At 48.3% G+C, this 17,012-nt stretch overlaps 1 protein-coding gene across 12 annotated transcripts in view; it reads left to right on the top strand.

The window, feature by feature from the left end:
• TEAD1 (TEA domain transcription factor 1) overlaps window positions 1-17,012 on the top strand; it is a 260,643-nt gene that overhangs the window by 197,176 nt on the left and 46,455 nt on the right. For 8 of the 12 annotated variants that reach the window (XM_067749861.1, XM_067749859.1, XM_067749857.1 and 5 more), the window contains 5 exons: window positions 4,382-4,393; window positions 5,170-5,304; window positions 6,423-6,469; window positions 7,375-7,436; window positions 8,414-8,538. In XM_067749861.1, the coding sequence (XP_067605962.1) occupies window positions 4,382-4,393; window positions 5,170-5,304; window positions 6,423-6,469; window positions 7,375-7,436; window positions 8,414-8,538 (381 nt within the window). The remainder of the gene's footprint in view (window positions 1-4,381; window positions 4,394-5,169; window positions 5,305-6,422; window positions 6,470-7,374; window positions 7,437-8,413; window positions 8,539-17,012) is intronic. The other 4 variants (XM_067749858.1, XM_067749856.1, XM_067749855.1 and 1 more) reach the window with 1 other exon arrangement.

Genomic DNA, 17,012 nt, shown 5'->3' with positions numbered 1-17,012 from the left:
TCTGCTTAAGGGCTACTGCTAATAATTGCAGAGGTCATGTGAATCCACATAGTGCAAGATTAGAAACAACATCTGCAAAATTACTTCTTAGGAAAGTATTGTTTTGTCTTTTTCTGAAAAAGTGATTTTGCAAGCAAATTGCTATCTTTCCTCTCATGTGCTATATTTTTATATTGCTGAGAGAAGTATATTTGGAGAAGAACACTTAATAGCTATCCGAAGTTTTTGTATCCATGGTCTTTTTTATTTTTGACTGTACATATTTTTCCTGATGTATTGGTGGGCTTCCATATGAAGAAATTAGATTGGAGTCTTTAAATTCTGAAATGATGGCCCCTGAATAAGCAGGAGTATATTGATTTAGTATGCTGTTCATTCAGATTTCATATGTAGCCACTATAATATAGTACATGCGAGCATGCGCCATTTTATATTATCTTTAAAATGTGTTTATGATTAATGCCTAAAAATTATGAGATAATTGATTCCCCAGAATATTTAAAAGCTGAGAAAACAGAGGGGGGAACAAGGGTCCCCTACTTTCCAGAGACTGATTCATAAAATCTCCCTGAGTTTGAAGAGCGCACCACTCCAGCCATGTGCATCTGTGATAGGCTGCCTTCCTGTCATGGATATCACCTGAAGACATTTTCCAAACATTGTGTACATTTCAGCAGCAAGAAGAAGGTAGTCAGCTGATCCCAGAGTTGTAGTGGCAGCCTTGCTCTGCTTCATGAAATATGAAAGCCTGTTTACTTAGTAACAATAACAGTTTGAAAGGCTTCAGGCTGAGAAGTTTATGTCTGCCATGGCCTGCTGGACCCCGCGTGGCAGAGGTAGTGAGGCCGTTGACAGCGCGGTATGCCAGGAATGGGGCAGGAAGAGAGTCGAGTGGGTACTGAGACGTGCACCCTGCCTTGGAGTGCTTCGTCTGCCCTCAGTCTCAGGTCACATGGGCTGTTTGTTCTTAGCACTCCATCAACAGTCTTAGACCCATGTTTCCTGCTCCATAAATATTTTCCACATTCCAGGTTGTGGGTTTGAGTTTGGGTTTGGTTGGATAAGGGAGATATGCCTTTTCTTTCCCCACTTTGGCTTTTTATGGCCTCATTCTTTATAATCTTAGGAATAGAAGGGCTTAAAATCAGTAAAAAGGAGTGAATATGAAGTTGTCCACGCTTTTTCCTAGGACACATTTTTCCTCGTGCATACTCGTATGTACACATGCATACACTCAGTATTTTCTGTAATCTAAGACATCATAGACGATAACTCAGTATTGACTTAATAACAGTTTTTCAAGATAAAACAATGTGCTCATCCTTTGTAAATCTCTTCCACATCTCAGAAATATTAGTGTGAAAACATCTTAGAATAAAATTAATGTGGTGTACAAATGTAGCATATATTTTTGATTTTACTTAAGCTACTGTTGTTTGGATGGATTAGCGACACCCCCACCCACACCCCCCTTTATTCTGGGGGTAGGTGGTGATGATAGAGTGGAACGTTTAAAAGTCCAGGATATTAGACTAGAATGACACAGAGATGCCATTTAGTCAGGTCTGACACTGAGAGTTATAATTTCTTCAAAGCCAGGCATGTATCTCTAGGCTGAAAATGACAATTTAGACATCCTTCAATTGAAATCTCTCAGCTAGGTGTACTCCCATTTCAGGATAAGTAGGCCTATAGCCAGTCTCTCAGTTCTGATTTCGAGATCTCCCTGGTGGTGCTTATTATCTGCAGGGTTACTTTAGATTTTAAACAAATTTTTAATTTTCCATCGTATATCATAGGTAGAGGGGAGATGTTATAAAATTAAGTGAGTACTCAGAATGTCACCACTAAAAAAAGTAAGAAATAACGGGTGTAGACATTTTAGTCCATTTGTAGGAAATTGCCTATTCTCAAATAGGTAGGTCAAGTGCAGAAAGAACCTCTACTTGAGATAAAATTTCCTCTCTGCACTTGGCTTTCTCTCTATTCGGACAGGTGGCCAAGAACTGCCCAAATTTTAACATCCTGCTGTCTTTTCACTAGTGGTTTTTCAGCTGTATGTATTAAGATGTATTTGCTTATAATGGATGTCAAACTCACAGCTATGAATACTTTTAGAATCAGAAGACCTTTAGAAAATAAAGTACAACTCTTTCCTTTGTAGTTGAAGAAAATTAGAGTGTTAGGTGATTTGCCCAAGGTAATACAGCCCATTAATGTCAGGTGGAGGGCAGGTTTGGAACCAGGTCTCCAGACACCCCAGCACGTACGCCTTTTACTGGCGTAGAGCAAGTTGGTGTGCTCGCAGCAGTTGACTTGCTCTTCTGCTTCTGAACTTCTGTTTTCATTTGGGTACCTGGTGGAATGCTGGGTAATAAGAGAGTCAAACCTGACTTTATTTAACAAAAGAAAAAGACCGTATTCTGAAGTGTCTGGAGCTATGTGACATAAATGGCAAAGGTGGTGACTTTTCTCCTTTCCTCATTGACTGATTACCCTGTTAGAAAAGAAAAGTATCAAACTTTCGTGAACGTTTTGAAGAACTTTTCAATCAGCCTAGCAAAGGGAAACATCTCAAGCAACTCTAATAGAGTAAGAGTGGGTTGTGGAGATGTAGGTACTTATTTCCATGTGGACCTGGACTTAACGATTCCTGGTCACTGCACCCAAGTGTGCACAGACGCACTTTGTATTTGGGCAAGCAGAACCGCCCCTGTCATCAGCATTTCATAAACACAGAAGTCTCAGGTCCGAGAGAGGCCCCATGACGTACTCTTGGAATAGAGCCAAGCCCACAGCTCTTTTGTAGTTATTCTGCACAGTCTGCATCGGCCAGGCAGACAAGCAGCCTGGGCTGCCATTTTCTCAGCTCCCCCCGCCTGGGCCCTGGACAGGTTGTAAGGCTTGTAGCTCGCTGGGGAAGGCACCTGTGGTTATACCTATGCCATTCCTTCGGTTTCCTTGAGGGTACTGATAATCATTTTATTAAGGGTTACATGACTTGGGGGCTGGGGTCCAAAGGGACTGGTCCAAAGAGAAACCCATGAGCTTGTATTGATGTCAAGGTGCTCTTGACAGAGAAGGAAGGAAGTGTGACTGAGCCAGGTTTCCTGTTCCTGATACCAGGGTTACCCTCTGAGGGGATGGCGGGGCAGGTGGCAGGTGGAACTGCAGGACCAGCTAGGGGTAGACTGACGCGCACTGAGGTTTGTACGTGTCAGGCCCAGTTTGGCTGTAGGGCATTTGCACACACACGGTCAGTTTATCATAAAATTCCACTGACTTCAATATTTGCCTTTTTTCCTGGGATCTCAGTGTCTGAAATGTTTCAGGCCTTTAAAAAAAGGTGACCTGAGAAAGCTGGCTTCAGGATAGAACGTTCAGCAGATTAGCAAATGGAACTTCAACTCGAAGAATGCCATCTGACCAGAGGCAGCAAAGGCATCACTTCAGTCTCTGGGGACCAATAATCCTGCAGGCCTCCAGAGCCCTCCTGGTGTCATTCAGCTGCAGCAGTGCCCTTACAGATACTCATTATGACCATGTGTATCCCCGAATAGCTGTTAGATGAGGCTCGTTTTTTCAGTTGAGTGCCAGAGAAGTGTATGAAATATAAAATTTTATGCAAACGTTAGGCTCCTTTTCAAGGGTTAATTTAAGCGTTTTGAAAATTCACACGGTGCTCCTGGCAGTTATGGGGCAAAGTGGCGTCCCTACCTTGGGAGCACCTGATTGATCTTCCTTAGAACCCTCTAGTACTTGTCTTGTAGGCTTTGATTTCCCCCCCCCTCCTTTTGGCCTTGCCTTTGGCGCCTCAGCATGTTTATTCATCACCTTTGGGTATATCTGTAAACATTGAAGCCACCTCTCAGCTGGTACTCAGTGTCTTAGCCTGAAGCTTCCCTTGACCTTCACTCTCTGTCTGAACTCTGAATGACAGCTGGGGAGAGTGCTCTTTTTACTCTGATGTCACCATTTTGTTCCTGTTTTGATGGAGTCTGGGCCTGGGATAGCTTGCATAGACCTTGTGCAAGCAGCCAGGACCCTTGACATGTTTACTGAGTGTGAAGCCCTGCCCCCACCATCAGGGCCTGTCCCACACCAGGGGCCTGACCATTTCTCCATCTGTACTGGGGAAGCCTCAGAACCAGCTCAGAGGAGTTGGGAGTTGCGGTTGTTGATAATTGCCCTTTAGATAGTTACCTGGGTCACACATTTCTCCTAAAATGTGAAAAAAAAAAAAAAAAACCCACGCTCCTACGCGTTTTATTTTACCCAAGTGTCATGTGTTTGTATACGTATATATTTTTTAACTAAGAAGAAAAATAACCCTGCCTTTGTAACGCAATCCTTTTAACAAATTGTTTATTGTTGTATCCAGGTAACAAGCATGGTAAGTATTTTCACCAAATCGAGTATTCTGTACTTTAGCTGTGCTTGGCAGACTTTTTGGCTAGCTGTGTGTTCTCAGCCTTGGCTTTTTTAGAAAAGACCCTTTTAGGAAAAGGGGAAACCACTTACCTGGTAGCATCCCCTGTGTCCTTGGGTATAGAAAGAACCCGTCTAGCCTTTGACCCAGGCGGGGATACCTGAGAAAGCATGCCCCCCGCCAGCATGCTGCTTGGCCCCGTCATCGCCCTGCCTCATCGCCCCGCCGCCCCGCTGCTTCTGAGCCTCCCCACCAGGTGTCTGCCAGGGCTCCCAGGCCGAGCACACAGACGGGCCTCCCAGCACTCTGCGATGGTCCTACCCCAGATCCACAACCACGCCTCTTCTCTCACCCTCCTCCCCATCTGTGTGCTTGAAAGCAGGGCCTTTTTTCCCCTCTCCTTGAGTCTGTTAAGTAATTGGAGACATCTCCCTTTGGAAGCTGGAAAAATAAATACGTTGTCCACTCTTCTCAGAGGCTTCCCATTCTGTTGGAAAATGGATTAAAATTTTTTTTCTTTTTAAACCTTGCTACCGGGTGTTCTCAGTAAATGTTCAGAGTTACAGTAGGTTGAGTGTGTTTTTAGCCTTCTGGCTGTGTTTATTTATCTGTGCATGTTTGCTTTTTTGGCCTTTTTTGTGGCACTGTATTTTAGTCCCTGTGCTCGTGGCTGTGCCTGTTTAAGCTGCCTGGTAGCCATGTGTTGTGTATTAATTCTGTGTGTCACTGTCACCTTCAAGGATCAGACTGCAAAGGATAAGGCCCTGCAGCACATGGCCGCCATGTCGTCAGCCCAGATCGTATCAGCCACTGCCATTCACAACAAGCTGGGGCTGCCAGGGATCCCACGCCCCACCTTCCCAGGGGCGCCGGGGGTAAGTTATGAGGTGGATCCTGAGCGCATGGGGTCCACGTGGCCAAGCACAGAGCCATCCACCTGGCGCTTCTTGTTAATTGGGTCAGGTGTAAGAGAGGGTAAGGACCATTTTGTGGCGCCCTGTTGCTGAGTGCAAAATGGTGAAAGAAAGCATGGAGCGAGGGAGAGGGGGAGAGTAAGAGAGGGAGAAAGAGAGGGAAGGAGCTTAATCCCTGAAGACATGGAGTTAAGTATCACTTTTTTGGTGCCCTTCCAGGTTGTTGTCTGCCTCTTCAGCTCTATCATTTTAATCCTGGCCCTTGGTCTCTGTTCCTGTGTCCTCAGGGTCACTTTATGGCAGCTAACTCCTAAAGGGACAGAAGTATTCTATTATCATTTTCATTTCGCACCTGCCAAGGGCTGAGAAGCTTAATGTTATGATCTCATTTAATCCTCAAAATAATCTTAAATGCCTCTTACTGTTATTGCCATTTTACAGATGAGAAAACTGGAGTTAATTAGTAACAAAACAAGAGTTTGGGTAACTTGATGGTAATCACACGGTTAGCGATGTCAGGACTTATACCCAGGGCTCTCTGACTCCCTTGACATCCTACTGCCTTTCCAGCAGGCCTCCAGTCAGCGGGCACCAGAAAGCTCAGGAAAGCTCACAGCAAAGGAGGCGTCTCTGCTGCTGCTCCGAGCTCCTGGCCTCTCGTTCTGAGCTGTGTCCTCTCCCCGGTGCTGGGAGCTGTGGAGGCACGTGTTACACAGGAAACATTTCAGAATGGAGGGAGGAGGAGAAGGGTGGGTAGGCACATGGGTAAAGCAGTCAGATGAGATATTTTTGAACCCTCTGCAGTGCACCCAGATTTCAGCTGGGTGTCAGGTGAACGCTGAAGAGCTGCTGCCTAGTCCCTGCCGTCCAGGAGATTTTCTGGAAGAAAAGCCAGAGGGAGCTGTAGGTTGCAGTCTTCTGCAGGGCAGCAACCATATTTGCATTTAGGGAAGGTCACTTTGCAGCTGGTGGATGATCTGAACCCACTGTCTTTAGCAAAGATTACAGTGCACAGACATCCTGAGCAGTGCTTTGAGGTGAACTCATAACCCTGAAGCTTTTTGCATTTTGCCTTCCAGTTCTGGCCGGGAATGATACAAACAGGACAGCCTGGATCCTCACAAGAGTAAGTTTGAGGAGGGGCCAGCAGTGACAACTAGGGGCTGGTCACAGCCCACCCCAGGTAGAGGTTTCCTGGCACCAGACTGCCTGGAGGCTTGGAGGAGAAGGGAGAATTAACCTGAGATCACCAAAGTCATCCCCTATTGTTATCTACTGAGGCCAATAGCAGGAAAGAGACTGCTCAGATCCGGTAGACATGTAAACACCTCACTCCCACCTTAAGTATTAGTGGTCGTGCAGCTGGCAACAGAAGGAGGGGCTCCATCCCTTCATGGCTTTGGGGGGCAGAGCCTGGGGTCCTCCTGAAAGTGCTTGCTTGAGAGAGGGCAGTGGAGGTGATCCTATAGCCCATTTTATTCCGGCTTTCCCTGTAGTGGGAGCAGCTAATAGAAAGTCCTACTGATGCTTTGAGGGCGAGGGAAGCAAGCTCAGTAAGCTGGAAGATAAGGGCAGTCTAGGGATAAAAGCAGAAAGGAACTCCTGCCCATGTATTCTCAAAAGAACTAGAGCTATTTGGCCCAGAGAAGGAGAGCCTGAAGCGTCCCAATCCTTGCCTGGAGATGGTGACCACTGACCTCGGTCTCTGCAGGGATCAGAGGAGAGGTTCAGAGGTAGATATCACAGCATGTGCAAGGCAGGCTGACGTCTGTCCAGCTCGTCCCCCAGAACTGGCATGAGGCTTGGTGGTTTGGTCCCCAGCAGCCTGCTGGCCCGTCTCAAATGGACAGCATACCTGGGTCTCTGTCTTGGCAGAGGTCTGCCTGGGCTGTGCTACCACCTGCAGACAGGGAACCTTACGGTGGCGAGGCCCTCAGGTGGGTCCCTAGCCCTGGGAGGCCAAGGCCAGGCCTGGGAAGTAGCCGCTGCTGCAGTCGTGGTTTCTGACTCTTCTCCGTCCTCTGTCTCCAGCGTCAAGCCCTTTGTGCAGCAGGCCTACCCTATCCAGCCAGCGGTCACAGCCCCCATTCCAGGTGAGTCTCTGCGGGACCCTCTTGCTTTGTTCCACAGCTGCACACCCTCCCTCACTTGCAGAGCCATGGACGCCCCCTTGTCGCCGGCACCCTCCTTAAGGCAGGGTTAGCCCGGAGCTCAGGAGGGTCAGGGGGGTGTCCCCTCCCAGGTCCTGATTCGCCTGGGTCATCTCTAGAGAGCTCTTCTCATGGGCTTTTAAAGAAACAGGAAGCCTGATCACTTTCACTCGGGACCCTGGGTCATCCTTGGAAGGGGAAGTTGCTGTGGTTCCTCCCTCATCATAAACAGGCCATGTGGGGCAGTCCCAGTCTTGAGGGCAGATAGGGTTTTACTCTCCCTTTCTCAGAGAAGTGCGTTTCAATTCCGAGCACGCTTTTTTAAAGGAGCGCTTACACGGAAGCCCAGCCAGAAACCGGGGACCCAGCCGGCCTGCCCGCCTCCCGCCGCACGCAGGTGCGGAGGCTCAGTGGGACTCTCTCCGTTAGAGACTCCCCAGGCTGCCGTGCATTCGCTCGTCACCCTCTGCTCCAACACCACGGAGCATTCCAAGAGTATTCCACAGTGCTGGTGACTGCAGTCTTAGGGAAGGAGATGGTTGAGCACAGGAGGTCTTTGTTGCCTGTCTTTCCTGTCTCACAGGAGATCTTTGCCAGCACCTGCTTCCACTCTTCGTCACTCTTGTCGTGGTCCCCAGCGAGGCCCCTTTGCCCAGGATTAGGTGTCCTCACGCCACAGCCCTTAACCTGAGCTGGCGCCGGCTTTAGAAGGAGCCGCCACGTGCATTGCGCTTCTCCGGCTGGCCCTGCCTCTGGGCTCCTCCGCCGGAACCCACCACTGCCTGGCTCAGCTCCACCCCCGACTCTGGTGGACGGGCCTGTTGGCCTTTCCTCCTGGTAGGGCCCTGCCCCGGGGTTGGCCTGAGGCCCGAGGGGAGGGGAGCGGCCAGGTTGAAGGTGACGATCGATCGGTATTTCAGGGTTTGAGCCTGCGTCAGCCCCAGCTCCCTCGGTCCCGGCCTGGCAGGGCCGCTCCATTGGCACAACCAAACTCCGCCTGGTGGAGTTCTCAGCTTTCCTCGAACAGCAGCGAGACCCAGACTCGGTGAGTGTGCCCAGAGAGGTGTGTCCTGAACCCAGGGTTTGCCCCTCTTTCCCTGCCCTCAGGCCTGACAGGTAACCTGTGTGAAGCAGACCTGGTGGAGGATAGCGGAACAGCCCTTCAATTAAGAGAAAAGGTATTTCTGTTGACAAAATATGTGGAACTTTAGAGCTAAATGGTTATGGTGCTGTGGGCTGCGAACTCCAAGGATTGCTGGAGCTGTAGCGAAGGACCTTAACAGGCTCTTGCACATGGTGAAATGTCACATGTTCTGAGCCCTGCCCTGTGGCTGGGGCTTTGTGCAAAGCTTGTAGATAGGATCACATTTTACCCTCACAGAACCCCATAAGGGTAGGTGCTCTGTGGTACATGAGAAAACAGAGAGGTTAAATAATTTCCCTATAGCCACAGAGTTACGGATTAGAGATTCCAACTCATGTCTTTAAAACTCAAGCCTAAACATTTAGCCATTATTCTATACTTCTTTTCAAAGCTGTGTCTTCTCAAGATAGCAAGAAGTAACAGAGTAGTACTTAAGTAATTTGAAGTGGAATGTGATGCATTATAATACCAGAAATACCAAGAACATTGGCATCTGGACTCTATTTGTCGCTTCTCTTCCTTCCCATTTCCCTGCCCCATCTAGTGCCCGTCATCCCCCTGTTTCTCAGCCAGGCCCACCATTTCCCCTGCATATGTGAGCCTCCCTTCTTTCCCACCCGACAAGCCTGAGACCCTTTCTTCCCTCCCACTCCTTGGCTGTGATTATGAGCATTGCATCTGTGTGTGGGTGAGCCCAAGGCAAAAACTAAAGAAATCATGAGTTTGTCTTTGGGAGCTTTACCAACTCCTTTCCATAATTTGTACCTCACCCCACCCTGCTGATCTCGGGGGCTACCAAAAGCACACAGGTGCCACGCTCTCTGGGTATTTGCCGCCTTGCTGTCATTCTGTTACCAGGAAAAATCATCATGAATGAGTTCACCGTCTGTTGTAAGTAACTTGGATACAGACACCTGGAGGTGACCTCTCCTGGGAGTATGTGTACTTTGGCTCGCTGGAAAGCCTCTGATGGTAGGATGGGGGAGAACCCACAGGTAGAGGGGTTTCCGCCAGCCGTCACCAGAGTGGAGACTCGGGAACCCACGTGTGGCCCCCTGACATTTCTGTCTATGAATTGTGAATGCTGGGAGCTGGTGGAAAACTAGAGCCTGCTCCAAAATTAGGAAAAAATGAAGAAGGAGATGTAGAGTAGGTCATTGGGCCCATTGAGGCAGGTCAGGGAAAATGAGATTATTGAGAACAGGGAAGAGAAGGCCACCTGGATCCTCTTCTCTAGTGTCTGAGTGGCTTTACAAGAAGGGTGATGGTGAGAGCTTAAATCCCTGTCTGCGGGAGCATTGAAATAAACAACCAAAAAGATTACCTTCCTTTTCTTCCTCTTCTGTCTGAGAAGTGTAGATGGTTCTTTGGCTGAAGACTGGGCTTTTGGCCCAGATTGTGCTTCTGCTTTCTGTAACTTGTGTTTGTATGACACCTCATTGCTCGCAGAGTACATTGTCATTGGTTATTTCATTTTGTCCTCAACGTGCTGGTGAACTGCATTCTTTTTTTCCCCATTGTACAGATGAAGAAACTGAGGCCCAGGCACATTAAATGACTTAGGATATTTAGCCAATAAGCAGGAGGACCAGGAGTTCAGATCTTCCGTTTCCGTGTACTCTCTTCACTACTGTGAACCACCACCAATTGTGAAGGTCTCTTGGATTGTGTTTTCAGTCTGTGTATCTCCTGTATCAGCAAATCTCTCTCTTTGCTTCTGACCATTTTTTTAAGGAATAGAACTCCAAGACATTGGGAAGCAGAAGTCCCAAGATGTTAGTTGTTATCCTTGTTACAAGACTCAATATAATGTTTTATCACCAAAAAAAGAAACAATTTTTTTTTTTAATTTAAAAAGCCTATGGCAGCCCCCTCATATTGTAACTGTCCTCCTCAGTTATGGACCTGTTAGGGCCCAGGATGACCAGTTCCTCTTTTTCCTGTTGTTGGTGTTAATTGGGCTTCACACTGTGAATCACCGGCAGATTCATTCAGTCCATTCTATAAACATTTATGAGCACTTGCATGTTCAGGGCGCTGTACCGAGGAGGGGCCGGCCCAGTGCTGCACAGCCAGCCACTGACTCTGCCCTTGGCGGGGGTGGGGGGTGGGGGTGACGTCTAGTGGGGGAGGCACACGAGGCGATAGTCACACATGAGGCCACTGCAAAGTGTGGTGACCGCTGGGGAGGGAGAACACTGGATGCTGTGAATGAGGGACAGGGAACCGGGCAGGCTTCGTCAAGGAAGCAGCCCTCATGCCAAGAGGTAGAGCATCGATATGGGCAGGGACGAGTAAGGGAGAAGAGCACTCGAGGGGCGATGACTCTGTTGTAGATAAAGCAGGAGGTGAAAGCTGGTGACTAGCTTAGAAAGGCAGGGCCCACCAAGTCCTTGGAATAGAGTCCAGAGATACTTGTTTCATGTATGTTCAGGATTACACTTAAGACTCTGAACGGTTCGCAGTTGGCAGGGCAGAAATTGAGACACAGATGTAGAGAACAAACGTGTGGACACCGAGGGGGGTGGGTAGGATGAATTGGGAGATTTTGATTGACATATATACACTAATATGTATAAGATGGATAACTAATAAGAACCTGCTGTATAAAAAAATAAATAAAATTCAAAAAAAAAAGAATCTGAACGGTTCAACTAGATTTGACCTTTCACTGATGAATGAACAGGTTTGCCTCTTTAGCTTAGACTCTAACACGTGACTTTAATGGTGACAGATGTGGTAAACTAGAGAGTGAATTTCCAGAGTAGGAGGGACTTAAGGGAGACCACCCTGGACCGAGGACCAGGCAAACTAGATTCTCCTCTTGGCTTTGTTGCTCCCCAAGTGTGCCTTATTTCCTCTTGGGCGACAATACAGACAGAAAAGGGTTCATACCTGCCCACAGCCATTGACTAACGATCTCTCCAAGCCTCTTCTATAGAAAGAAATAGAATTACCTACCTCATAGGGCTGTGATAGGGATGAAAAAGAATCGCACTGCACCAAGCTCATTAATTTATTTGCTTGGTTTTTGCCAGCACTACCCATAGACCCATGATTCCAGTGGACCCAAGCCATTGCAAAGACGTAGGGGGAAATGTGTGTACACGTCTGTGTGTAGACAAAGATTTGCAGAATCCCAAGTTGAATTTGTTTAGGACCTTTAATTATTTGTCACTTTGTTGGCTTCCTTATCAAATTAACATGCTTAATGTTTGATGTTAAATTTTAAGGGTAGTATATCCAAATTGGTTTAAATGTACCAGGTGAGTTTCTTTTCGATGGCTTTAAATTTTCCTATAGCTGGAAGTCTGAGAGCCAAAGAAACCATTCACATGCTACATGTTTTTTCAGTGTGACCTTGGACCTCAAGGGCCTTTACATGTTCATTGTAACAGCACCTTATGTTTGCAAAATGAAGCACATATTACATAATTGGAGAGGCTGGTGCTTGAGACTTGCCAGAATGCTTGTTTTGAGTAATCTTGTGAATTCTCCCCCATTTCAGTTAGTCAGCCACCTCTTTTAGTCCCAGCTATGCTGGAAATTCACTCTTCGGTTTACCACGTGTCACCTGCTACCACTAAAGATTCTTCACAATTCTGCCACCCCTACCAGCAGTAGTACTGGTGATAGCCAGCACTGTCTTACGCAACCCTATGACATAGCCTGCCCAGTATTAGGCAGCCAGCTGACATTGGAAATGGGATTCAGATCCAGGTCGATTCCATATCCTGAGACCTGTAACCAAAGGTTCTCGGGTCCATTTGTATCTGATGTGTGTACCTGTAGCCAGCCATAATCTACAAGGAGCTAAGGGAAGACTAATCTGGGGGTGAACGCCCCCTGCTGGCTCTGCATCATGTGTAAACCAGACATTTCCCGGAGTCGGTGGTTGTATTGGTGGAGAACCAGCAAGTCAGTCCCTCTGTTACCTTTGGCTCCACTAGAAGCTAAGAGAAAAACAGCAGAGGGTGAAGAAAGGAAGATCTAAAAAACAAAGACTATTTTAGAAGTGGTTAGTAATGCTTGAAAGTACACTTTCTACACGATTTCAGTGTTGCCAGTGTTGCGTATCAAAGGGTGTTAAGTGCAAAATCCTCCACCCAGGGTGGGCATTTTAAAAGGGCCTCGCCTGTAATCAGGGCCCAGTTCCTGGAGACCTGAAGCAGCTGCTGCTTTAGAGAAATGATGAGCAGCCTTGATGAGCTGTACGCTGAATCCCGTGTGTGCATGCAGAGTGGTTTTCCTAATAAAGCCTAATGGGATCCCTCTACCTGCTCCCTGGTGCAGGGCAGGTTCCTCCAGCCGCCCCGAAGCTCAGCCACACCTTCCCAGGCAGAGGTTGTGTATTTAATGCCTACCGTGATCTGGATTCCAGAGCAAGCAGGGCTGTGAGCAGGAAGAGAGTGTGTGAGTTCGGTTAGGTAGGAGTTACACAGCCAGAGAAGGGCAAGCTTTGGGATGGAGAGGGCGGGACAGGAGATTATTCTCTTTAGATTTTGAAGGAGCAGTATCTTGGGGAAGGAGAAGTTCCGTGATGTGCAGGAGCACACCTGACCAGGGAGACACCTCTGCTAGTTGCAGCCATCACGATAACCTCCAGCATTGGCTGAGCTGTGTCCCAAGCCCTGCGTGCCAAGCGTTTGACACAGGCACTGTTCTTACGTCCCGTCTCTCAGTAATGGAACGGAGGCTCAGGAGCATTAAGGTACACTATCAAGTTCCACTGCCAGGAAATGGCCGTGCCGTGGTTTGTCTCCCCTTTGTATATTCACCATGTCACTGTACTTTTGAAGAAATTAAAAAATCACTCAGATGCAAAAACAGCTGCCCTTCAAGGTCTGAGCTCCCCAAGCACAGCCTGGATGTAGCAGGCCCTTCACACGGGGGCAGCCAGTGAAGGAAGGTGATCGGAACATTTGGAGAAAGAAAAGTAAGGACCCTTGATTTGGGCTCCACAGGAGGAGAGAATTCCCGAATGATACCCAGGCTTGGATGATGGCAGTTCCTCAACCAGAAGGTGAGGAGTTTTGCTGCCTGGAGTGACCTGGCCCCTTATCTTTATTTCTAAGTGGCTGGAACAGCCTAAAAGCATGGGACTTCCCCAGTGCGGGGAGTGAGTCAGCAGTCTTCACAGCCTGAGGGAACCTGAGTTCTTCCCTCTGGGGGGAGTCTTGTCCCTCAAGTTTTGCAAATATATTCTGCGGACAGCCTGATTCTTTTCCATACAGGCAGTTGGTTAAATGTGGACCCCAAGGAGGATTTCATGGTTTTATGTCGCTTCTTTCAAAGGCCTAAATTCACAGATCAACTGAAATTCCTTTGTCAGATCTCACAGATCCCGACTTTGGTTTGGAAAATGTGACCAGTGCAACTCTGAGGAAATAAAACATTGAGGAGGGCCGTGGCAGAAAGAAGAGTCAATTGTTTTGTATGGGAATTCAGTTGGAGAAGTAAGATCAGAAGCAAGGTTTAGATTCCAGATTGCCAGGAGGAGCCTCGCCTATATCCTGGACAGAGTGGAAGAGGGCAAGTTCTCTCTGCAGAAGCTTCCAAGCCCTGCAGTGCCTGCTGATTAAGGGGGTCGCTACATCTCAGAGCGGGGTTGTGTGTTCATAGGAAACAGCTCTTTGGGGAGATTTGGTTTCTGGTCCTTCAGAAAAGAGACTCTTTCTCTCCCCCAGTTCATGGCTTGTGTGTGGCTCTCATTAATAGTGAACCTGCATCCTAGCATCTGTGTAGCTCCCTCAGGCTCACACACAACTGTCATGTTTCCTGTTTTGTTTGACCTCACACTGACCCGTGAGATGAGCAGGCCAGGTGACATCTCTGTTCAGATGAGGACACCACAGCCCAGAAAGTTTAAGCAACTTGGCTCAGGCCACACAGCTCAGAAACAGCAGGGCCTGGATTCTAACCCGTGGGTTCTTAATGTACGCATCACATATTTGAGTAAATGGTCAGAAAGCACATTTGGCCTTCCAGGTCCTCAGGAGGTCTGACGGTTGGCTGTGCTCAATGTTCATGCTTCTGCCTGCTTTTTCTCTTACGTGTTACCACGTGTGGTCTTCCAGTAGGACGTGGGACATGGAGTGTTCTCCAGTGCTGGAGGTGACAGGTCGCTGTGACAGCCTTTCCCACCCTGTCCTGCACGACTGCCAAGCTGTGCTGTCAGCTCATCCATGCCAACTGCACCCTCTCGTAGCAGCAGTGGGTGGTTTACTCTCCATGTCTGAGCTTCTCTGGACGCTCACCCTCTTTATTCATGACCATTTGGGGATGAGGCAATTGAAAGCATCTGGAAATCTGGGTTTTATAGACATTTCACAGAGGCCCAGCCAGGCTCCATCTGCTTTCCTTAGCAGGTCAGCCACCGCCCCACCCCCCACCCCCGCCTGCCTTCCTGGTCGCTGTCCCTGTACTCAGCCAGTGGGCCTTAACAGCTGCACTTGTGTGGGGAAGACGCACTTCTTTTTAAGAAAACAGCAGCCGCTCCATGGAGGTGGTGGTGGAAGTGGGAGGTGGGGTGAGGGGTTGCATCCTGGTGTGAGATCCAGGAAGGAAGTACCGATTCGTTCCTTGTTTCTTGTGTTCAGTGATGTTTCTTTCTGGGAAGAGCACAGGGAGGGGAGGAAGCAGCACCGGGGGGCCAAGTAGCCAGAACAGGGCTGGTGCCTCTGGACCAGCTAGCTGAGGAGAGAGCCTGCTGGAGCGTGAGCTCAGGCAAGCTCCTCTCCCCAGGGACTGAAGACGCAGGCCACTTTCCGTGGCTTGGTCCTGCATCCACTCCCTGTCCCTGCAGGGCCCAGGGGCCGTCACAGGTTGCCCAGGCTGCGCTGGGGGTGTCTGAGCAGACTGTCCAGGCAGGAAAATAACAGGAAGCAAATGTAGGTGATTTGTCCTTGTTCTGTTTCAACTTGTACATTAGCATCCCTTGACATGAGTTATTTGTCTTGGTTTCTTTGAATTCCTAAGTGGATTATAATTTTTCTCCCGGTATTATTTGACAGCAGTCATTTTTCAAGGTTTTACTGCGTTCTTCAAATACTTGGAATTTTTGGAATAAGTTTAGGGAAAGACCGCCATCTTCAGGTCAGACAGTGTAGTGCAGCGTTGGGGTGTGTCCAAGGGAGCCTCTCAGATGCCAAGGACCAGCAGATTCTTAGGGCTTTCCCTTTCCTTTTGCATAAAAAGTGAACTGCCTCATCAGAGGGCTCTGGACTAGAACGTAGTAGCAGCCCTTTCAAAAAACGGAAAAGAAAATTAAACCCCAGTGGCCACTTTGGGAGTTGCTTGTTCTGGTTTGTCTCATCTGCAGTAATGGGCAACCGCCCAGGCTGCCCTAGCCCCACTTGCGAGGACAGACTTTGCATTCTTCACGGACATGCCTTGGGGGTAGTTCAGGGGCCGGATTCCTCAAGGCCTCGTGTACACGTCACCCCTACCTCAGCTGCCCTACAGTACAGTACATAATGGCAGTGTCGGGACAGTAGAAATCACCAATGTGTCTGAAACTTTCCTCTCAATTTCTGCTTTAAAATTTTAGTATTTCCATTTCGTTGCTGTCAGAGGAACAGCCATAATTTCAAGTAATCTCACCCGAAGTACAGAAACATCGTGATTATTGGGGAAAATAATAATAGCAATGATAATAATAACAAATTACATGCTTGGCACAGCATTGTGGATTTTCCACGTGTGATCTCCTTTAAGCATCGTGACGCTCCTTCGAGGTAGGTACTGTTATTATCCCTGCATTACCGATGTGGAGAGGGCTGAAAGCGCCCCTCCCAGATGACTCAGCTAGGAAGCGGTGCCGGCGCCAGGACTCAGACCCAGACCCTGTCTGACTCCTGAGTCTGGTGCTCAGCCCTCCTCCCCTGCAGCCTCCCTAAGCAGCAGAGAGAGAGGGAGAGCCAGAGACCAGGAAGGAAAGCGACCTCGCAGAACAGCTTTGGAGGAGGGGGAAAGTCCTTTGTTAATCCCCCAGGGTAGCTAAATTACCCTTCACAAGTCACTTTGGGGAGATTTTAGGATTACATTTACCTTTATCACTGTTTACAACTGCTGTGAAGAATAACTGGAGAGGTTCTAGCAATAAAAAGAGAAAATGAGCATTTCCCCAAGCCAGAATAGAAATCTGTGTATTAAGATTGTGTCAGGGGCTGCTGAGCCGCGGGACATCTCAATCCAGGTAGGATTGTGCTGGTACAACATCAGTCTTTCTGGTGAACCCTGCAGGCAGACAGGGTCCAAGCTCCTGCTCAGTCATCCTGAGTATTTGGGCCTAGGAAGGCTCTATGATCTGACCAAGCTCCTTTCAGGTCCAGGGAACTTGTGGCCAACTGGAATGAACATCCTGAAGCACGACT

Source organism: Pseudorca crassidens, chromosome 9, assembly GCF_039906515.1.
Source record: "Pseudorca crassidens isolate mPseCra1 chromosome 9, mPseCra1.hap1, whole genome shotgun sequence".
Lineage (NCBI taxonomy): Eukaryota > Metazoa > Chordata > Mammalia > Artiodactyla > Delphinidae > Pseudorca > Pseudorca crassidens.
The sequence above is the reverse complement of the archived record's forward strand: the minus strand, read 5'-3'. Positions and strand labels throughout refer to the sequence as shown.